Source organism: Argentina silus (assembly GCF_951799395.1).
Source record: "Argentina silus genome assembly, chromosome: 8".
Classification (NCBI taxonomy): Eukaryota; Metazoa; Chordata; class Actinopteri; order Argentiniformes; family Argentinidae; genus Argentina; species Argentina silus.
The window spans coordinates 9,501,467-9,526,227 of NC_139662.1; the positions used below are offsets into that span (position 1 = coordinate 9,501,467).

Below are 24,761 nucleotides of genomic sequence, written 5' to 3' on the forward strand. Positions count from 1 at the left end.
CAGGCGTAGTGGAGAGGGACGTACCTTCTTAATCCAATGGGATTGAGTAAACAAGCCTGAATTTACATATGATAGAATAAATTGTTTTTTTTATTCGATGTTTCATCAGCCTCAGCCTTGGGGGGTCTCAAATCTGTTTTCTGCTAAATAGACCCTACTCCCTATAGTAGGATGATTGTCATATTATCCCGCAATTGACACAAAGGAAGGATAAAAAGCATACTGTAAAACACCCATTCTGAAAAAATACATGTAGGGATCATAAAACACATTGGCCTACTTTTTCAAATATATTGCTGCATGTCTCAAAAAATACAGTAAGCCAATTTCATAAATGCCCAGAGGTTTCACCCACCGTAAAGTTGTCATATTGATCTAGATTAAAGAAGGGAACATCACTAAGAGTCCTGTCATGGTTACAGCACCAAGCAACCACAAACACACCCTCATGTAGTCATCCTTTTATTTATTTTTAAATTCATAAACATTTTCATTATCTTGCACAGATTTCATTGGGATATCGACATACAAGGGTACCCAGTGGCCTGCCACTAATATTATTAATAGTAATAACAATAATCATGGTAACAATTATAATAACAGTAATACTCATTCATGTTTACAATTATAACCTATACAGTTTTTGTATTCACGGAAAAGAAATAATTGTGCCACATATGACGTTTGGCTTAGCAAGACTATAACATATTTCAAAGCTTTGTTTGCATTTTTTTTTTTTGCAAGTCTGATTGTACCCAGGCCATTCTGTTCTGTTTCACTTGGTCTCAGTAAGTATTGTTCATATCTGTCCTCATACTGACAGATGAAATGGTACTGTATTTTCATAATATGGATCTAAATGTGTTGATGGGAAACAAGAAAATCGATGTCAGACTAGACTGGTCCTGGTACTGATTCACTGACTGTAAGTTCCAATATCCATTCCACACACAACGCATACCATCAAGAATACATGGCCAATACTGTACATGGCTTCTTTATAAGTGGTATGTTAGTGTGGATATTGGAACATAATCTGCACTGTAAACTCCTGTCCATCTCACCAGTGTCCTCGTAACACTCATGTAACATTTGTATATATTTCAGGGTTATTCACAGAATGTAGCATCAAGTTCCTGCACGCTTCAGGGGAGTCTCCTTTAGCAATGTTAGTGTATTGTGGTAAATATTCCTCAATGTTGCAGATTATTGTTTTCCACAGAGAGACACTGCAGAGCTATGTGTCCTTGGATGATGAAAAGGCTGTTATGCTTTGACATGAATCACACAACAAAACCAGATTCAACTTTGACAACACAGTTCATCAATTGCTTGGTTTTGGGAAAATCATGTCCATAAATAAACAAGAAGATTGAAAAAAAAAAAAGAAAAGAAAAAAAAAGGTAGATTTTATAATTTGATGGTAGTACAAATTAAAACCATTCTGTAAAAGCTGCAAAAATAGCAAAACAATGTAAACAACGGACCATAGATAGTTTTGGTAGACAATACAATTTAAACTTAAAATTCATGCATCAAGGGAAAAATACAGGATTTGTAGAACTACTGAATACATTTTAGGAGTATGTACAGTACAAGCCATTCTTCTGGCAATGTTTACATTTCAACATAAGATGATTAACTCACACACTGGATCGAATTAACAGGGTCTGTGTCACAGTATCACTGTGCAGCAAGTTAAAACAACAATTTGGAGTCAACAAAATGGTAATAAATACAAACCACAGATACAAAAACACAAGGATACACACAAATAAAGACTTAAATAATGATTGAGAACCTCAATCATATTGTAGTGTCCCCAAGTACACTTTGGCAAAAGCAGAGGTAACGTAAACTTGTAATTACTGACTATGTCTAAGTTTAAGGGTGTACTGTAAGGCATGTTGTATACCATAGTAAACGTGATGAAAAAAAGCTTTACAGGAGGAAACTTCAACCAAATGTCGCAGCATCATTGTTTGTATAATCTTTTTTCAGCGTAAAATCAAGTCTCATTATGTTATGTATGGAGTCAAGGTCGTGTCGTCTGTATATACAGAGAGGGTGTATGTAGTAGGACAACCACTCATATGCACTCAATAGTGCAGATAGAAATAGTAAGGACCCACAAACACTAGCATTGTGCTGTCATTGACCAGAAACTGTTGAACTGTTTTTCAGACAAGAGTGGGTTGAAGATCACTGTTACCATTGGCTTATGTATTGGTATTCAGATCACTGTATAATGAACACTGTGATTTAGTGTTGTTGGCACAGGAAGTGTGGAGATGGCAGGTGAAGTGCACACTGGCTGCACTGTTACTGTTACTGTACAAACGTCACTGTTATAACGTGTCTGGCATCACTATAGTCAAGCTACTGAATGTTTCTGACAACAAATAGCGAGAGCAAAACAATATCCAACACAATTATTCAATAGTCTGTTTTTCAAAATAAACTTTGAATTCATTTCCCACCATTTTGGTACACAGTTTAGGAGTGAGAGATAAAACAAGAGAATACGTCCAATTCCCTTCCGTACAAAACATCATCTTCTTCAGACTTTGTAACAAGCAAGTGGTCATGGAGGAAGCTGAAGGTCATTTCCAAAGGAGACCAAAAACAATTATTTGAAGTCCAATCTAAACTGCACGACAGAAATACCACAGAGCCTTTAGACCTCACCCACAAAACTGGGCTTTGAGGAGAATAAATTATATTTACAAAAAGCGGTTTTTTTTTTCTTGACCCGCTTGCATTGCCATGTACACAAACACAACCCCCGGTTCAAAACATCTAATATTCAACTTTTTTGCTGTGTTTCATATATATATTTTCTCTGTATAACTATCAAAACACTCTCGAAAAGGCATAGATACCACTGATGTTGAAATGATAAAAACAGAACCCACATCTAAAATCTCTTCATTATCTCGCTACCCAATTCTGTCAAATCCGCAGACTGCAGAGCACTCAATTGTGTCTCCATGGCCTTCTCTCACAGACTCTCACACAGTCTCACACTATAACATACTCATCTGCTGTACACACACACCAGCAGAGACGGAAAAGAGGCAGGTCTGAAGAGCTCCTGCTAAGTTAATGTGTTCAGATGAGCAACATCTCTTTAGGTAAGTCCTCTCCCCTCTCTATTCCAGCAGTCCATACTCCTCACCCTTTTAGGGTGAGGTTGCCCCTAGACCAGGGGAGACTGGTGGAGATAGAAATCAGAAGACAGCCGATTTCTGTCTCCACCAGCCTCCCCTGCCCTAGACACCGATCTAGGGTTAGTTTTACAGATTCTCCTCACTAGGAAGGTTAAGCTAATCCTATACCAGTGCCTAGGGTTTAACTTTAGCCTAGTGACCATTTTACTTAGCAAACCAAGCACCATCTCTTCTCTCTGCCGAGGATTAGAGTGTAATACCTTATTGTTCCACTAGGTGTCAGAGGGGCTGTAGGAAAGTGCTGTCTGACTCCATGGGACTGATGGAGTTTTTTTTTTTTTTAAAGGTTGAGCTTAGGGAAGTCAAGTAGACCTTGACAGGCACTAAATATTTGCTTGGAATTAAAAAATGCTTAGAGTTAAGAGTGGTTAAATCCCTCTGTTCAAGACAGGGCTCTGGTTTTAGGGATAAAATGGGCTTGGGGAGGAGGGGGGCGGGGATTCTGACAAATATTATAATCTATGTGCACATACAGAGGACGGACAAGAAATTTGTCTTTTCAGCTGGTGTCAAACCTTTCCAAAACTCTCATTACATTTTCTCAACAGTCTGAAAAATACATATGATAGCAATACCCTGCAAACATACATACGCTTTTACGATCTACAAAACACATTAGCCAGGTAAGAAAAAGCAAACAGTTTTCCATAAAATGCTCCAATTCTAGAATTTTTAAAAGTTCAAAATTCTATACAGCCAACCTAGGAACGCTCTCAATTTTGAGACTGTAACACATGTGAACCTCGATCTCCAGGCTTCCTTTCATTAGGCTACAGTCTGGCATCACGGGACTAATACACATCCTGGCGTGGGTGGAAGGAGGGAAGGAAAGAGGGAGCAGCTGCAACCATCTTGTCTTGTCTTCAGCCCCTGGGCCTGAGACCATTCAGAAGAACTCCCAGCCAGAATAGCTCTGGCTACAGTCCAGGGCCAGAAATCAGGAAGCCCTCAGTCCATCACAGTTCAAAACAACGTCCAATCCATCCATCCCTTCAGATAACATCTCATCAGACTGGGAGGAGGAACACGTATGGGACCAAAATGACCATTTCATAACAAGAAATAGCACTAGGCCTTGCCATGTGTAATGTTACAAACACTCAAAACCTAGACAGCAACCACTCATTTATAAACATCACATTGATATTTTGGCAGAGACGGAAATAGTACCGAGGAGTGTGTTTGTGTTCTTAAAATGACTTTTACAATGTCTGGTTTGGAGTGAGCTGATGCTATTCAATATGACGCATATCTTCATTACACTGTATCTCTTCTTCTGTTACATCTTCTTTAGGGAGAGAGAGCACACTTTTGGCAGGTTTTTGCAAAAACACTGGTCACTCACAAGATGAGTAATTACACCGAGAAACGTACCTGTAGATATTTCATGCAACTGACCACTGACATTTAAATACAGAGAAGTGAGTGTGTGTGTGTGTGTGTGTGTCTGTGTGTGTGTGTGTGTGTGTGTGTGTCTGTGTGTGTGTGTGTGTGTGTGTGTGTGTGTGTGTGTGTGTGTGTGTGTGTGTGTAAATCTGTGTGTGTTTGTACTGTACTGTATGTTTTAAACTGTGAATGTGCTATGTGCTGCTCATGTTTTTTTTTTATAGTTTGTATGTGTATCATATCACAGTTGACACTCCTGCTCCTACAACCGATCACGTATTCTCTCCTAAAGTCGCGAGCTCCTCCCCTTCCTCCTCGAGAGCCTCTGTGATTGAACCGTGAGCCTGGATCTCCTCGCCTCTCCCGGCGCGTGATAGGACCTCTATCCAGCGGCGCTGGAGCTCCTCCCCGTCGGCACTGAAGTAAAGCGTAAGGTGGCTCTGGCTGATTTTGAAGGCATGGCGGCGTTCCAGGCGGTCACAAGACTCGGGAAGGGACACCTCGAATCCGATCAGGGGAACACTGCGCTGGGCTTTCACATCCTGGCCATGCAGAGAGAGAGAGAGAGAGAGAGAGAGAGAGGGGGGGGGGGGGGGGGGGGGAATAAAAACAGGAGGATGTTCAGAGGTGGATAATGAATGAGTGTGTTCTGTCTTTTCTTTCTCGGGGTTGTAATAAAATGTGTCTATAGTGTAATAACATATAGGATTGTAATAACATGTACAGTATACACATAGCAGTGCAATAGCATGTAGAATAGTATAATCATTATGTAATAGAATGTATGAGTAAAGGAGTGTAATAACAAGTGCATAAGAGTGTAATAACAAGAGTGTAATAGTGTAATAAGAGTGGCCCTCTGTGGCTCAGTTGGTAGAGCACGGTGCTAACAACGCTTGATTCCTGCTGGGACCATATATACTGAAATGTATGCACTCACTGCAATGTAAGTCGCTTTGGATAAAAGAGTCAGCTAAATGGCATATATTATTAATAACAAGTGTATAAGACTGTAATAAAAGGGGCAGAATGTTCTAGAAACCTCACCTGAGGGGCTCCATAGATGTAGAGCACCAGAGGCTCGTTCTCTGGGATGACGAACCAGGCCTTCTGCCATCCGCGTCCCCCACCCTTATCCATGTGGTGCAGGAAACTACACATCACACTGTTCTCTGCAGCCACCGAGGCCTGTTTCTGGAGGGGACATGGACGCAAACACACAATGCATTAGTTACAGACCCACTCCAGCGGACGGTCTTGTTTCTGTGCAGGACACGCACATACTGTAAACATGTACCACGTTAAACACCAAGGGGGGGGGGATTTCATCATGCGTGTTGTTTTTCCTTTGTGTCTTTGTGTAATGTTCTCCATTGCTATTCTTGTGAAACATGAAAAAGAAAAAAGAAACGATATATATAACAAAAAAACAATGCATTAAAGACACACACATGTTATGAGTTACTGCTTTACCATGTACAGCACAACCATCTTAGATATTTACAAATCACCGACAGCAAGGCAGAAACACCAGTATTCTGCTTGTAGCTAATCTGTTCTATCTGTACCCAAATCCAAATGTCTTTCCTTTGACTATTGTGTACCGGTCCAAATCCCACTCTCCTGTTGTGTTTGTATTAATTATTCATGAAGAGAGATATGAAATGTGAGGCAGACGAGAAGGTGATGCAGAAGGAATGAAGCCGTCTTAGGATTTGAACCCCTGTCTGTAAGGGCAATGTGTGTATTACGGGGCGAGATTCAAACCCGGGTCTCCCACAAGACTCAACATTACATGAGGCCAAGAGGACATCCTCAAGGTCCGTTGGCGATACTTGATTTGACATGTCTCAGGCAAGGCTCCCTCATAACAACAAGTGTGATTCCAAACCACCTCCGCTACATGTGGTGCTAACCACTAGACAACGGTGAGGCATGCCATCAGGACACAGGTTGTATGACCTACCTCTAGGATGGAGCGTCGTCTGTGTGTGCTGCTGGAGAGGCTGGCGGGGGAGGGGGGGACCCCCACCAGGGTGGTGTAACAATCGATACACACACGGTTGGCCCTGTTGTTGTCGTACAACAGACGGGCGCGGAACTCTGAGCACTTCCCACAAACCACCTGGAGAGTCAGAACAGAGACATATCCTGTTAACTCAGCAACCGCAAAAAGAAAGCCGCTTTGATCGGCTGACATTTTTCTTTCTTTCATGACGAAAGTATTTTTTCTTCCAAAAGGGAAACAATGCTTGACGCAACACTGAAGAAAAAAGAAGAAGAAAAAACACCCAAGCACAGAAGGATTTACAGAACCACAACAACTCAATCACGCCTGATTGGTTCAAGTGAAAATAATGGCAAATTGATTGGCTGGCATAGATCCCGAGCAAACGTACGTGTCCGCAGGCTTTGCAGTGGTGGCGTCTCTTAGTGATGGAGTTGAATGGCTCCTGGCACTTCATACACAGGGTCACCTCCTTCTCTCGGATCGGAGTCGGAGCGCGCTTCCCAAGCTCTGTGCAATTCTGAGAAAAAAAACATACGAGACATAAAGGAAGAGAAGGAATGAGCGGAGGAGACCAAACATGAAACACAATATATTTGAGGGAAATAATATTGGCCACAGAGGCAGGATTTGAGGCAGAGGCCACAGAGGCAGGATTTGAGGCAGAGGCCACAGAGGCAGGATTTGATTGAGACACAGGTTGTTGTGTTCCATCACTAATAGAACACAGTAAAGGGGGTGGAATCGGAAAACAATCACTCTGGGAAATCATTGATCTTTTCTGTTTTGAAAATACTCGTCCAAATGTCCGAATGATTTCAACTTCGATAACTCCTGTGTAATTCCATCTCTGATGGGGATATGTGTATCTTACTGGTGAGTTGGGAGGGGTGCAGTCCTCGTCCCGGAGTGAGCAGTTGAGAAAACGAAACGTCTCCAACGTCTGTTCATGCCTCTGAATTGTTGTCTGGATAGCCTGAGTGCAGAGGAAATGAGAAACAGTTAAATAGGACACTAAACGAGTCCTAGTTTAGATGGGGAAGAGAAATGCCCATAAATGGGTTTGAATAAAGAAGGGGATATTGTTATAAAGGTGGGTAGTGAAATCTGAAAGACATTTCCTTTTCCGCTGCAAAGTCTTGATGACTCACCTGAATCCAGTCTTTCTTCTCTTCTTCCGTCCTACGACATAGGGAAACATAGATTAGGCATTAGGTATACGAAGCTTCAATGTACCCAAGGATAACCTATATTAGATTTCTTAAACAGAGGGATAAGTCTCTCCTGAAATCAACACGTAGGAAGAGTACAGTGTCTGGCTTCTACAGTCAATGTCAGTCAATTCAAACATGGTAGAAATAAGAAACAAATTACACAGTGATTATGTTTTACATACTGTGGTACTGTAATATTTCAAATCTTGTGGGGGAATGTACAGTGTACATAACCCCGCCCCCCCCCGTGATATACAGTACAGTACAGAATCCACTCCACTCACCTGGCCTGCAGCTCCAGCGAGCGCTGTTTGCCTGACACCAGGAATGTCCGCGCTACGTTGATACTGCTGGTCTCCTTCAGCTGAAACAGAAACCACAACAGGAAATCACTCCATTGACCACAGCTCACAGCTCCATGTAAGGCAGTCATTGCCAGGAAAGTGAACGATCAAATATGGTGTTGTTGTTGCACTCTTCTGTACTAGTAAAATCCTGGATGATAAAATGTTGGCTGAAATATTTGTTTATGTGATTTTATGGAGCACTACAAGTGTCAACATTGAGACCCAACAAGGTCAGAAACAAACCTCCATTCCATCCACGTCGATCCTGGCTCTGACTCCAAACTTCTGTCCGATCAGCCTCAATTTCGGGACGCAATACAGTAATCTGTCATTGAACTGCAGAGAGGGGGAGAAAGTGGGAGAGTGGGGGGGAGAGAGAGAGAGAGAGAGAGAGAGAGTGTTTGGCTTTATAATTCGTCAGTGACAAAGTTTTGAAAATATACTTTTTTTTCTATATATACACATATAGGTCAATAATAATTTCTCTAAATGCCATGTTCAAACCCCCACTGCTGGGCTGGCTGAGTACACTCACCAGTATGAGGTATCTATCCTGTGAAGTTCCGTTTTTGGCCGACAGTTTGAGGATGTGTCCTTCCTTTATGAGCTCGTTAGTGGGATTAACTATGTCCTCCTCACCCCCCAGCAACTCATACACCTTCAACAGCTTTCTCATACGTTCCTAGGATACACAAACAAACAAACGCGGGTATACACACACACACACACACACACACACACACACACACACACACACACACACAAACACACACACAGACAAAGACACACATACACGCACACGCACACGCACAGCCACAGGCACACACACACACATTAGACAATGGATTAGAGAACAACGGATCGGAAAAGTAGCCTAATCCGATTATCAGATTATTACATTTCTCTATTTGGACTGGAATTGTTTTTGCTCAATTGAAAATTCTATATTGATGAACATGATTGCTTCCTTCAGAACATGCCATACGATGAGAAACCCAGGAGATCCATCCATAAACAGTTCTAAATTAGAGGCCCTTGACGACAGTTCTGCATTAACGAGCGGCCATCTTTAATTACAAACTCATGCTAAATGACAGCGTCGCTCCTTCTGGTAGCGTTTTATCTGGTGTGAGATGCAGGGTTGGGGCCGTGGTCGTGATAGGGATGAGTGTTGATGTGGTTTGGCCCATGGCTGTGTGTGAAACTACAGACACTCACCATCTTCCTGATGGCTGCGTTGGAGTGCTCTGCAGCTGTGGCGATCAACTCCAACGAGTCTGAAAGACAGAGACCGACATTATTGCTACACAACGTTCGTGAGAGCTGGTTTCCAAGACCTACATTAAAAAGGCATCGTGAATGGAGATGATCATTTGAAAAGTGGGATTTAGTCCAGAACTGAATCTGTGTTCAGAGAACTGTCAGTATGATGCAGCTTCTGTAGAAGAAACAACGTTCCTTTGATCCAGTTTTCTGAAAGTGTGAGAGTGAATGTGAGGGAGCTGACACTGCAGAGCTGAGATCACTGCAGTAGTGTAGTGGAATAGTGACTCTGCAGCATACACCCGGAACAAACTGCCTTGTTCAGACGGTCCCAGACCACTGAGCTGAAACATGATGTGTGTGTGTGTTTGTGTGTGTGTGTGTGAGAGAGAGAGAGAGGGAGAGAGAGGGAGAGAGAGAGAGAGAGAGAGAGAGAGAGAGAGAAAGAGAGAATGTGTTTATGTGTGTGTGTCTGTGTCTGTGTCCACTCATGCATGAGGAAGGGTTAAGGCTGGGCTCCTCACTCTGGGCATCTTTGAAGTCGTCGGCGTCCTCGGGGAGTCTGTGCAGGTAGTCTTTGAGCAGAAGCTCATAGCGTGGAATCCTCTGAACCGGCTCCAGCATGTGGTGCTGCAGGGTCAGGTTACCGCACCTCTCCTCTCTCTGCAGAACATACATACACACACACACACACACACACACACACACACACACACACACACACACACACACACACACACACACACACACAAACAAACATACAACACACACACACACCCACACACACAGAAGGAGAGAGAACAAGACAGAATGAGAGATGAGAACACACACCCACACAAAACAAAAATAAACACACTGCAGACTAGCAGTGCAGCCTTATGCTCCACAGGGAGCAAAAAGGATAAGTAATTACATTACTGTATAGGCTTATACTAGTGTATACAAATCCAAAAAGCCAGCTAGACAGCACACACACAAATATACACAGCTAACACACATTACATTATTATGCGTATTCATACATTTAAACATATGGATTCAAGACAACAATCAACATTTCAGGACACACACATAAGCATCCAGAAGCTAACATATACTAGGGTTGCACCCCCCAAACTTGGTCACATCAGATCTGTTTGTGCTATGTAACATATTTGACCTGAAAATGTAATAGGAGTTTGCTACATACACACACAGAGTTATATATATAAAATCCTACGAAGTATTATATATCTATGGCCACATAGCACAAACAAATCTGGGGCGGCCATGCTACATTTGGGGGGGGGGCTCACCTAATGTATGTTAGCTTCTGGATGTTTATATGTGTTTCCATAAACGTTGATCGTTATCTTGAATCCGTGTGTTTGAATGTGTGCGTATAGATTGTACATGTGTGTTGGCTGTGTTCCTGTGTGGTGTGGTGTGTGTGTGTGTGTGTGTGTGTGTGTGTGTGTGTGTGTGTGTGTGTGTGTGCTGTATAGCTGTCTCTCACTGCGTTTTAGAATGTGTCAATCAGCCCCATCTAACCAAGCTCATTGAACTGGGCACCTACAGAGCAGAGCAGGAGCATCGGCCTCCACAACTGCTGTCACAGCCGTGAGGTATCTGATTGATCTCTCCCCAGGATGTGTTAGTATTCCACAGCAGAGGTACTAGGAGTGTTTGAAGTGGGAGAGGAGCCATGTCTGAACCTCCATTGGTATTCACCAAGACTCCTCCAACAAAATCCTCCCCCCCTCCTTCCCTCCTCCTCCTCCTCCTTCTTCTTTTTCTTCATCACTCCCAATTCTATTCATCGGACCATCAAATGAGGGATATCACAGGTTCACAAACAACCTCTCTCTTTCCATTTTTAACCTACAAATTAGGGTTGTTTCATTTCACTTGTATTCTAACTCTTTCTTAATTCAGAGAGTCTGATATTGATATTAAAGAAATTGATATTCATTGCGGTATGATAGCAAGGCTCCCACTAATATAATATACGGACAGATTGTTCACACATCTCTCTTGGACGTCAATGCGTGATTTATTATGCCAAAAATCTGAGCTGCACAGCTGGAGGTTTTTACGTATTCTGGCCAATCACAAACGCGTTGGGTGAGAATACTAATATCTTTATCCTGACTGGCCAGAGAGTGGCGGTTCTGTCTGCAGTGGTGTTTCAGTATCCGACCAAAAGATTGACCCAGTGACATGACATGTTCTGTTTTTCTGTTTCTGCCAATCACATTAAGCCTGGTCCGAGACTAAATCACACTTTTAATAGAAAATCTCCATTGGAGACTAGGATTTGCCTGTAACACGTACAGTACTGGATGAAAAATATATAATATATGCCATTTAGCTGACGCTTTTATCCAAAGCGACTTACATTGCAGTGAGTGCATACACTTCAGTATATATGGTCCCAGCGGGAATCAAACCCTCCACCTTAGCGTTGTTAGCGCCATGCTCCACCAACTGAGCCACAGAGGACCACATTATTAAAATGGTGTCTCACACCGTGACATACAGGCTGTGGATCTGTTTCCTTCTGTATGAAGATGGTATACATGAAGAGGGGTTATGACACCTCATTAGCACCGGCACCTGGCTCTGCTGCGCTACCCTGATTAGTGTTACTGGCTATGACACATCGCTCTCACACCTCTGTGGATGATATTTAATGGCTCTTTCATCCTATGGATTTCTACCACTATACTGTATGGACTGGCTTATATATATATATATATATATAGTGCTGGCTGCCTTGAGGAGTTTTAGCAATGTTTCTTCGAAAGAGGTTTTTATCTTGTCCAGTCAAAAGGTACCAAGACACAGCGGTACAACACTGAATTCAAAATACATTTGTGACACAGCGAGTGACAATCATCACTTGGCTCGAGGATATATCTGCTTGAGTTTGTCCATAGAAAGCAGACACACTGTTCTCATAAGAGCTGGGTGGACACAGTATCCTGGGAAAGACTGACCAGCTGTGCCTCCAGCCTCTCCTACAGTAACTAGGGGGTCTGTTAGTTGGGTCAACCTCTCCTACAGTAACTAGGGGGTCTGTTAGTTGGGTCAACCTCTCCTACAGTAACTAGGGCGGGTCTGTTAGTTGGGTCAACCTCTCCTACAGTAACTAGGGCGGGTCTGCTAGGTGGGTCATTCCTACAATCCTACAAGCCTTTTGTGTCCCCATGACATATTAAAACATATTTAAACATTGTTTGTTGTATGGTTAGACCCCATTTTACCATAAAACAGAATGATACGTAACTATAACTTTATTTAATTCATAGTAAACCATGTGTCTTCTAATGCTGTAATGCATGTCCTCAATCAAGTTCATTCAACTTCCATTGGACATACTATTTATAAAGCCCACAAATCTTCCACATTTTAAATTATCATTACATTGACTGAGTTGTTTCTGCCAACATGTTTACCCTGTTACACTGTTGAAAATCCCTTTAAAAATAAAGTCACATGAATTGGAAGGAATGTACACCCTCTTTTTTTTTTTATTTCAGGAATGTACACCCTCTTTTTTTTTGAATGATGGAATGTACACCCTCTTTTTTTTTTTAATGATGGAATGTACACTCTCTTTTAGGCAGGTTGACAGCCAAGTTGACAGCTGACAGTTGACAGCCAAGTAACATCCACGCCTTATTTCACCAAATGTTCCAGTCCATGCATGTTGTTCTTCACACAAGAAGTTATGGTTACTTTCGCTCTACATGATCACCCTGTTCTGGTCCATGCACTATAACAGGGTGGACATAGTTTGTGCCTCCAAATGTAAGTGTGTGTGTGTGTGTGTACCTGAGCTAGACCAATCAGATTTTCTGTTACTCAAACATGTCCTGCCTTTGATATAATGTTTCAAGAATGGGAAAAATGTTTTCCAAAAGTTACAAGGCCCAAAAAAATGTTTTCCAAAAGTTACAAGGCCCAAAAGGTACTGTATTGTAGGAATGACCCAGTTACCCTTGTGCTGAGCTGGAGCAGCAGAACCCAGCCTGCTGCTATTTCCTGTTGTTCTGCTTTACAAGTGTTAAAACATCCAGCCCCAGCTGTGCCTCTTGCCAGAGGAAGCTGCTGCGAGACAGCTACCAGAGCAGAGCAGAGCAGGACACACACACACACACACACACACACACACACACACACACACACACACACACACACACACACACACACACACACACACACACACAGACACAGACACACACACACACACACAGACACAGACACAGACACACACACACACACACACACACACACAAGGCATGCCCTTACCTGCGTCTCGTGGACGATAGCTTTGAACGTGGACGAGCGTTCCATCCAGGTGTTAACCAGCTCCATGGCAGTGTCAAAGTTCTTCACATACTCCCCATACATTTTCAGGAAGGGGGCTAGTTTCTGCAGGATGTCCCCGATGCGTGGGTTCAGATCCCTGGGGGCGAGAGCCAACAGGTCAGGGTTAGTGCCCGCACTGTGATGTGCAGTACTAGGTTGGGGGCTGGAAAGAGTTATAGCCCTCTCTTTGTACAGACTGGGAACAGAATCTCTCTACGTCCTCTCCAAGAATGTGGGAACATTCACTTCAGCTCAAAAGCAAGACAGTTGAGTCAGGAAGAGTATTCATTAGCTCTTTTGTTATCGTGGACCTTGATGGTTTATTTTTGTGAGGAAATATGTGGAATGTCATCACTCCAACTGTTATGTTAGCAGGTCAGATTGAAGTGAGCCATAATCATTATGCAGCGGTTCACGGAAGGAACAAGCATAGATTCTGGGTACATTTACGGTTTTATTGAGAGGTAATTATTTCTAAAAGCTGCTGAAAATATGACAGCCAGCCGGAAACCCCGTTTTACCCCTGAGAACCCTGGAAGCCCTGTTAAAAGCAGAGTTTCTATGTCAACTGGACTTCAGCAAGTTGTTTTATATAACTAAATAAATAAGTACATTGACTGTTTTATTGTTTTTTTAGGTCATCTCTTAAAAGCTACTGAAAAGGTGACCGCCTGACAACAAACGGCCATTGTCCATTGTCAGAAGTCCCTGGTGAAAGCTGAGCTTTGTATGTAGAAGGCCGTTTCAGTGAGTCCTTTAATATGACTTTTATAGGAGTTTATCTTGTATAAAACCAATAAACGGCCATCTTCCTTACCACTCTTCCATGCGTTTTTCAAGTGCGGGCAGCAGGAACTGCTGGTGGAAACAGTATATGGAGCAGATGTTGGAGAAGATGCCCATGACCACGTCACAGGGGAAAGAGGAGCGTGCGCGCGCCTCCTCCATCAGACGGGCACAGAACACCTGGTCCAGGAGGTGCAGCCTGGACACGTAGGCCTTCTCTGTGTGCAGCAGCTCGTTGGCGATGTTAAACACCCTCTGTTGGACTGACAGCTGGAATGATAACATGTAGACGTGCGCGCACACACACACACACACACACACACACACACACACACACACACACACACAGACACACACACACACACACACACACAGACAGACAGACAGACACACACACACACACAGGCAAAGAAGCTGGATCATTATCTTGGCATTTGGACATAACTTTTCAGGCACATATGACATAAACATTGAATATTTGGATATTTCACATATTTCAGATTCTCTAAGGTCAAATTCTTTGTATGACATCATAAATCATCTCATACATCAGGCAAGCCCACCTCTGAAGAGTCCTGTCTGTCTGTCTTGGGTAGGGCCAGGGGCTGGAGAGCCATGGGGTTGAGTTCGCTCTCGTCTCCGCTCCCCTCCTCCATGTCACTGTCCCCCTCAGAGTCCCGGCCCCCCCCTGCGGAGGCCCCCTCTCCCCCCGGACCCTCGGCATAGCCACAAGAGGAGGAGGAGGAGAGGCGGGGGAGAGTCAGAGCGGGGCTACAGGGGTAGATCACCCGGTCCTCATCCCCAGCGAAGCACAACTCCTCACTGTGAGACGGCGAGCTGATGCTGTCGATCCCACTGTCCCGATTGGCTATCTTGCCGTCCGTCTGTGGGGCGGGGAGGGACAGATGGTCGGAGGGGATTTCAGATTGGCTCTCCCTCTCTTCCGGGGGCTCCCTCATTTCGACGGCGTCCATGAGTTTTTCAGACGCGCTGTAGCCCGACTCCATAGACAGACGCTTCTCAGAGCACGACGCTCCTAGTTCATGATCATCATGATCATCATGATCCTCACGATCATCACGGTCTCCCTCCCTCTCCTCTGTGTCTTGTTTGTCCCCCAGCACCATATCAGCCAGACCCTGTGGTAAGTCTTGGGTCTCCTGAGACAGGGCCGGTCCCGCGGGGGGCTCTGACGGTGGGGGGGTGAGAGCTCCAGCCCCCCCTGATAGAGCCTCAGGGACTCTCGGGGTGCACAGAGCCCCACCAGTGATATCTGGCACCACTATGATTTGCTCCCTGGAGGATAAACCCAGACAGGAGGAGAGAATGAATACATTCATGAATACATACATTAATGTATTAATTAATTCAAGGTGATACATTACCTCTCAAATTTCTCAATGAGTGAGAGCACGCAGGTGGGGGAGGAGCTTCCCTCGGCACGAGGCAGGGTGGCGCGACTGGCACGGGGGTCAGCGGGGAGGGGCCTGCAAGGAGGGGGCGGGGGGAGGGGCTTGTCTGGGGCCCGGGGTCGAGGACGAGCACCTTGTTGTTGTTGTAGGTGAGGAGGCTTTGGGGGCACTGGGGAGACAAATCAAAACCCACGGTGTTTGTCACATTAATATCCATCAATTACTGTCCATCAAATCTTACCTATTCACTCAAGCTATTCAATACATACAAAGACAGCTAGAACTAGAGAGCAATCAATAAATCAATCAATATCTTAACTTTATCCTAAATATTAACTTCATTATAAACAATGAATTGTGCAGCCAGCAATTTAGAATTTCAGCAGCCATAGAAATATCATTTTTAGACCCAATTCTCGACGAAGAATACAAATTCGATGCAGGCAACTTTACCTTGCGGTTTAGGGCCAGGTAAGGGAGGGCGTGTTTTGGGGGCGGTGGCGGGGAGTTCTTGAGGTCCATTGTCGTTGGTGCCGTTGCAGTGACTGGGGTCCTGGGGCCCGGGGTCAGAGCTGAGGCGGGGTTGGGTCTCCTCCTGGGCCCCGAGGCAGACACCAGGCTCAGGCTCCAGGGATAGGCTCTTAGTCAGGAGCCTGGGACTAGATGAGGAGGGGCCTGGGGGAGAGAGAGACATGGGTTAGGGACCGTAGACGGACAGGACAGAACACAGCACTGTACTAACGTCTACAGAAGACAGCGCTGTACTAAATCACCCTGCTTACGCGGTCCATTTTATTCACTTCAGTCTGATTGAAAGTCACTTTGTGTACAAAAGCCGAGCTCAAAAATGGATTGAACTAATGAGAAAATGATTACAGAGGCAGATGCTCCAATCTGTTCTACCTCACTCTGCTGGATGGCCGAATGTTCAATTGGTCAATGTGGTACCATGCTGGCAAAGCGGATATTCTGTAATTACAGTGCAATGTAAGTTGTAGTACAGTACAGTATCTGGTGGGCCGACCGATTATGACGAGTAGATCTATTGTGTTTAGTAGGTCAGGGAGTATTGGCGCCGGGTTGGTGTCTGTTCAATGAGTCGGTTGGTGTCTGTTCAATGAGTCGGTTGGTGTGTTCCAATGATTTGTTGCAGTGCTGTATGTTACTGAAGTGTGTTGGGATATGACTCAGTGTTGTGTCTTCAGTAAGTTATGTGTTACTACTACAGAGCAGCAAAGTGTAAATCGCTCAACTCTACAGAGAACGCCCAGAGGGACGTGATCACATGCAGAATGCCAAGTCCCAGGGAAGACTGCTGACGAGGCTGCGTTTGCATATTCATGTGTCCAGGGAATACAAAACGATAAAAATGTAATTAAAAAGACTCTAGTGTAAATCTGGACTGACTGGATAGGTATAAACAAGATGTGGCCTGGGGTGGTTGTAGCGGTCTAGCACCCATATGCCCATATGCCTCTCCTTCTGTCTTTCTCTACTGTCTCTGTCCAATAAGAGAGTGGGACTACTGGGACTAATAACCTTTAAACAAGATGACAGTTATAGTTTCACTGTGCCCTCTGGTAGGCCATGCAGAATTGTCCCTATCCTGCTTATACATATCCAACCCTTTCAAATCTACAGTGGTCTAACGGTCCAGTGTATAGGGTGTAGGGGCGAGGGTTGGTTTCTGGACGGGGCATTAAAGAAAACGATTTAATGAATCTTCTAGGATGGCAGAGTGTGGTCACCTGGTGGCGGTGCGGCCTCGTGGGTGATGTTGTTGCCATCTTAAAACAGCGGGCCCTGTCCTCTAAATGGATCTAATTGGTTCCATATGATGACGCTCGTACCTACTGGTGCAGGCCAGGGCACTGAAATGAGTTCCACATGCTCGGCTAAAATTGCCTCAGACAGAGAGAGAGGGGGGGGGAGATAGAGAGAGGGAGAGAAAGAGGGATGGAGAGATAGAGAGAGGGAGGGAGAGAAAGAGAGAGATAGGCAGGGAGAGAGAGGGAGGGAGGGAGATAGAGATAGAGAGAGAAAGTGAAAGAGAGAGGGGGGGGGGCAAGCGACAGCATAGCCTATCCTATCTTGTCCCCGTCTGTTGTTTATCATCTGTCTGATCGTATTTCTCATCAGGCTTTTTTTGAGATGCTTCGTTTACTGAATCAGACCCTTAAGGGCCCCCAGCAGTGGCCTCACATATGGATGAATTCTCTCAAATGACGGAAATAATCACTTTCAAAATAATAATGTTGTAATGTTGTATATCTCAAAACTCAACAACAAACAAAAGCAATACCTAGAATATAACATGTATGTTTCAATGCCTGTCTTTTAAATATTTATTGTGTTTTTTTTAGTAGATGCTGTTTCAGCTAACTTAATTTCCCTTTTAGGGATAATAAAGATTACTGGACTTGACTTGATATAACAATAAAATATATTATATTGAATATGTTTAAGGGGCTTGAGTGCTGTAAGCTGCCACACAATATATCACTAACAGTAACTCTTATTCAAATACAACTTGATATGGGTATGGGTATTGGTTTACATGGGTATAATATCCACTATAATATAGTGAATATCTGACCTGATTTTGATGTTCCACTTCCTCCACTATATATTGAACTCACAAACTTCCACTCACATACTTGTTATACATTACACACACACACACACACACACACACACACACACACACACACACACGCACGCAGACACACACACACACACACACACACACACACACACACACACACACACACACACACACACACACACACACACACAGAGACACACACACACACACACCACTCATAATATCTCACAAAGGAGAAAGTGGCAAAAACGTGTTATTCAGCTGCACTGAAGCCCATCAATGGAAGTGCATTTGGAGTTGATCCAACACAGAACACTCACTCGCACTCACTTCAATACACCGACAGGTAATATCAGTGTGAATTGCTTCCTTCCGCCGGTATCTTTTCCATTTATCAATGGCTACAGTGCAGATATCCTCCAAATTGTCTATTAGGCCTAATGCAAACAGCAGTCTGGCACTCTCAATGGACACAATAAGGCAAGAGTAAAATACTAGATGATTTGAAAAGTAAACTGAAATCTGCGTGGGAAAATATTTGCATTGCAAACGTGCCAACGTTCCCCTTTGTCGCTCTCAAGAGGAACTGCCAAACACTGATACTGTTGCTGCAGGGCCAGATGTAGCATTGTGAATGAATTACCATGGTACTCATGAGAAATAATGTAACAGCTAGTTTGGGATATGAGGGCTCGTTCTGAACCACCTCTTTAAAACGTGTAAGAGAATCTAATGAAGCCGGTTACTGCAGTGTGTGTGGCTCTCTATCGCACATTATGCAAAGTAACAGCCAGAGTATAGGAAAGGCTTGATTGTTTCTCACATTTTTCCAACTAGCAAACTTGTCACTCACAACGGTACCCCCCTTAAAGTTACCCCCCCCTTAAAAAGGGTTCCAAACGGGTTCTTCGGTTGTCCCTCTGTGAGAACCCTTTAAAAAACTATTTTGGGTACAATGTAGAACCCTCTGTGGAAAGGGTTCTTCAAAAGGGTTCTCCCACAGGGACAGCCGAAGAACCCGTTTTTGGTTCTAGGTAGAACCTAACCTGTGTGTAACCTGTTTGTGAGTGTAGCTAACATATCTTGACACTAAAGCACATACACTATGTATGGTATGTCCAGAGCCTGAACCCAGCTGCACTAGCATAGGCTACAATACCATCAGTACCGTGCTTGGGTTAGTGACTTGGTTTGTCACCTTTGACACCTGCACTATGTCCCATGGGATCTTAAAAGGCAGAGAGGTTTGGACAGGCACCCATCTGCCCCCATAGTCAGGATGGAACTGCAAACTGGAGTCCCAGATCAATACTGATTTCTGCTGACTGTCTCCTTCATTTAACATCCTCATAGAATATTCATGCAGTCGTAAAAAGCATACATTATTGACAAAATTGATGCTTAGTTTACAAAAATTTTCGGAATAATGCTCTAGTTCCAGAACATATGTTAAGCATCATAACATGGTTAGACTAAAAGGATGTGTGGGGGTCATGGGAAATGATTAGCCTACAACTTGCAAATAGAATGCACATGATTCAGGCCTATCTCAGGCTCCAAATGCTATTTTGCTATTTGTGCTACAGTATACGGCTATTTCTGTCTGCATCATTAACTTTTCCGCTAACAAGACAGTGAGTGAACACACAGCTGTGATCAAGAGTTGAATCTCTGAAACAGACTTCTCTGTGGTGGCACTACAAAGCCTTCATAAAATATGACTGCTACAAAAACAAAAACGCCACATATTCTGACAGAGCCAACGTAGTTGTTTATGGATCCATTTTGACCCGACAGTTAGCTGTCATCTCTCCTGTTTCATATCAAGGTTGTAAAATATGCTGCAGTTCTGTAAATAACCTCCTTGAGACCTATAGACACATACTGTCCATCAGAACACTGAGGAATACAGAAAAATACCCTCCTATTATTTACAATACCTTCAAAACAAACGCTTGAACCGACCCCCTTATTGCAGTTCTCATTGATTCATCAAAGCGTATACAGTGGATGATGTTTTGAAAGAGACAGATGTGGATGTACAGTATCACCAAGACCATGTATGATGTCATACTTTTGCACACCTGCTCCTCTCCCAAAAGCATGCATAGCAGTACATAATCCATAGCAGAACATTAGTACATATACTGTACAAATACACAACAGTACAATATATAAAACCTGGCTCAATAGAAGATTTTCACACAGATATGGTGTGTACCTGGTTATAGGTTATGATGGTTATAGGTTATGATGGTTATAGGCTATGACAGGTACAGTAGCGTGACACTGCAGTATCACAATGCCAAAACGACAGCTGACTTGATGAAGGAGAGTCATCTGGTGATGGATTATTGCATTGAAGCAATATTGTGTTGTCTCTACAGCTTTTGGGACTGAATGAGGTCTAAAATGGCTGCTAGACCATGCGACTTATGGCTGTGGTACAGGATACCTAGCATAAGGTGTCTGTTGGGAGGGAGAGGAGTCCTTATGACAGCAGAAAACGTAACACAAAATACATCGTTCACAACCTGAATACAACAAAGCTGCCCTTCGGGGGACATAGGGAACGCTATTCTATTCTATTCATCTTAAGTTACCAGGTAAATGTCATGATGAGTTGATTTTGTTCACACAAAAATGTGATTTGTTTAATCAGTGGAGTAAGTAAGAGACTTAAACGGTGCTATCTATGCAACACAGTATCGTGCTGTTGCTGCTGTATGTGGAATGGACACGGTTTTCGCAGGCAGACAGGCAGACACTATGGTTCACAGTGTAGCACACAGTGCTGCTTCATGCAGACACACCCACTTAGGTTCAGCATACAGCCATTCACACACCAGAGCTCATTTCAACATGGGATGCAGAATTAACATTGATAATTGACATTTGGTGTTGGACCAGTTACATAAATATATGTCAATCATATTCAATCACATCCTTGCCAGCACACACACACACACACACACGCACACACGCACACACACACACACACACACACACACACACACACAAATCACCTAACAGACTGTGCATACAGACTGACAATCATATGCATTGACATGCATTGCATCTCTTTACAAAGCTGGCAACAATTCCTTATCAAAGACCAAGCATGGTGTACAATGACGTTTATTAGAGTATTAAGCAATTATGCACACTATTGGCCTTATGGAAGGAAGAACACTATTCCTAAAGGCAAATATTCAATGCACACACCACTGTCATGAATGATTGTAATTTAAAACATATACATATTTTACATCCATTGTCACAACGTGTTCACTTTTATAGGAACATTGTTACCATAGATTTTACCCTGTATAAAAGAAAATAACCTTGATAAATCATTGACACAGTTCTTCACTAGCCTACTGCACACATCACCTAGATTGATGAATATGGGTGCATGCTCCATCATCTTGTCGACGCATTACTACAGCCACACATAAGCATCCTCCACTGCGGCTATGTTGGCCAATGAGATCATTAATTGCGCTATTTTCAATGAAAAAGGTTATCATTCCAAAGAGCAATTGACTATAGGTTATGGCAAATAATGACACTGACTTACCCCGGAGCACACTGGTTTTATCCATGTACATAGCGCAGCAAAATACAAATCCAGTCATTAAAAAACCGAACGGGAGACAGAATCCCCCAATCGCACACACGACGAAATAAGAACAACCAAGCACAATTAAGGCTATTATTCCTTAAGCAAACCCGGTTATTTGATCACCGAGAACGCGTGTGCTGGACTGAAAAAAAAGATATAGGTTGAAATATGTAGGTTAAATGAGATAGATAAGGCAAGAAGGATTGCCCCCCATCAACGCGCCGGGCAGACTGACAGTAGCATCCTCAGTAGACTAGGTCAGAAGCAAGGAAGATAGCACCGACCGACCGAATTTTCTTCTAGTTGAACGGTTAACATGATCTTCCTGACCATTTTACAAATGTGGCGCATTTTAAACGATTAAAAGCACCACGGTCCATGAAGACAATTGTATAAAAAAAAAACGAGCATCAACGGATTAAAGAAATCTTACGCGACCCCCCCACCCCTCTCCGCTCCGTCTGTCCTACAGTAGGCTACACACAGAACGCATCAATAAGGGTAGCCCAGTTTAACATGTGGAATCACATGCGATATGACCCCCCAACCTTCCCCCCTCTTCTTCTTCAAACACTCCTCCTGTCTCGCTTTCTGCATCCAAACCGCATCCTCTATCTCCATCTCAGTTTCCTTGACAACAAATTAAGGGGTATCTATTGGGTTTAATATCGGCATAGAGAAATTGTGTAGACATTTTCCACACTGGAAACATTATAGTATGGGTCACATTTTTACAGAAGCATATTTTCCCCATACATCAATGGAAAATAACACTAAACATATGCTGTAATGTTGCCTTATTCATGTAGGCTTACTGATAAAAAAAAGTGTTCAAGCCTTCAAATATCAAGCCTATTTGGACATTATATTGATGCCAGTACAGTTCCACAACGTTTCTAACAGACACAATCAATACTGTACACAGCCATGGACTTCTGTTGGGGATTCAACTGTCCTGATTTCAGCATATAGACAAGGCGGACATGCCACAGATATTGATTATTACAACATAATAGAAAAAAAATACATGTTTGTCAAGCTACAGCTGTGTTCATGGTAATATAGAAGAGATGAAAATAAAACCCACTCTATCCATACTATTGAGATGCACAGTGTGTTCTCAAATGGTCCATATTTGATCAATCATAGGATAACATCTCTGTATTCTAAAAGGCATGAATCAGTTAAATGTAGCTTTTCAATTCAAGGGGAATACATCTGGACTGGCAGATGACTATATATCCCTTGATATATTCTAATATCCTTTGCATTCATCCAATCTCAAATGACCAAATAATATGGAGGAACATAAATAGGCCCACAGATTCCCGTAAACATGATGACAGAGCGGTGTGCAGAGCAGAGAGTGCTGACATCATAATGCCTCATCCATCCAGATGGGCTTCAGACAGGATTAACCAGCTCTGGTGTTAAAACAGAGGTTGACCTCTCAAAGAGAAACTGCATTGAAAACAGTACAACAATATGTCCTCTCCATGTATGAGCCACACTAAGCCTGATATCTGAAAAAGATGCCGGCTGCTTTTTATTTGGGGGTGTCAAACCAGCTGATGGAGGCCATATTAGAGTCTATCCTACAGCCTAGAATGTGTCCACCAATGAAACTGGGCTTGCATGTAAGGCCTGTAGCTACAATATGCCTATAACTACTACTGCTTTGTACATTGTTGCCAATGTAGGCCTAGAGTGTCTTTATTGGCATAGTGCTTCCTCCATATTGTGATAGTTAGAGTGAAAGGCAATGCACAGCACTCTACAACTTAATGTTTGCATCAATGGAGTTGGGCTTTCATGACTGTATAAGGCCTAGGGCTACAGTATGTCTGTCTAATGTATTTAGCTGCTACTGTTATACCATATAAAGATATATTGTATAGTATTGTATATTGTATATGTATTACTTTCATGGCACTGCCTGTCTGCATACTGTCATAGTAGTAACAGTAGATCAGTATTAGAGAATAGCCACCTCCTTCTCCACCACCACCACCACCACCCCTCCTCCTCCTCGTCTTTGGCCCGCGTTTGGTCACCCCTGCTGGGGGTGCTGAGCAGCTCTCCCCTCCAGCCCTGGCTCCGGTAGCCGGCACTAAATGGAGAGATTTACCCTCTGATTTCCCATGAGAGAGTACCATCTGCCCACTGTCACCAGCTCCATTATTGTGGCTCACGTCCTAGTACGCGTCGACAATGGGACGTACAGCACCATGCGAAGTGCTGAGGTAGAATGACAAAGACACACTCATTCACACCTACTACTGGAAACAACACACACAAACAAAGGCAAACCGATACCCCCTGAGTGCACGTGCACACATACACACACACACACACACACACACACACACACACACACACACACAAGGAACTGAGTTAAACACTAACCAGGATTCCTGAAAAAAAAAAGGTTTAGAAACAGTGATTACAAAGACATTTTGTCTCTCTATTTGAATCAGGAACTGAGGACAAACCCACAAATTAAATACTATGATGTCATGCCTGTGTTATGTA

The 24,761-nt window shown here is 43.4% G+C and overlaps 1 protein-coding gene across 1 annotated transcript in view; it reads right to left on the reverse strand.

Moving 5' to 3' along the window:
• Nucleotides 1-4,764: 4,764 nt before the first annotated feature.
• The window catches only part of fgd1 (FYVE, RhoGEF and PH domain containing 1), a gene marked incomplete at its 5' end in the record, with an annotated part of 27,427 nt that continues 7,430 nt past the window's right edge, over nt 4,765-24,761 (reverse strand). Inside the window, 16 exons of the mRNA XM_083674425.1 lie at nt 4,765-5,158; nt 5,664-5,810; nt 6,583-6,741; nt 7,016-7,144; nt 7,499-7,600; nt 7,776-7,806; nt 8,123-8,202; nt 8,429-8,521; nt 8,721-8,867; nt 9,404-9,462; nt 9,973-10,111; nt 13,742-13,898; nt 14,619-14,857; nt 15,151-15,883; nt 15,973-16,168; nt 16,453-16,674. Of these exons, the coding sequence (XP_083530551.1) occupies nt 4,889-5,158; nt 5,664-5,810; nt 6,583-6,741; nt 7,016-7,144; nt 7,499-7,600; nt 7,776-7,806; nt 8,123-8,202; nt 8,429-8,521; nt 8,721-8,867; nt 9,404-9,462; nt 9,973-10,111; nt 13,742-13,898; nt 14,619-14,857; nt 15,151-15,883; nt 15,973-16,168; nt 16,453-16,674 (2,903 nt within the window). The 3' untranslated portion in view covers nt 4,765-4,888. The remainder of the gene's footprint in view (nt 5,159-5,663; nt 5,811-6,582; nt 6,742-7,015; nt 7,145-7,498; nt 7,601-7,775; nt 7,807-8,122; nt 8,203-8,428; nt 8,522-8,720; nt 8,868-9,403; nt 9,463-9,972; nt 10,112-13,741; nt 13,899-14,618; nt 14,858-15,150; nt 15,884-15,972; nt 16,169-16,452; nt 16,675-24,761) is intronic.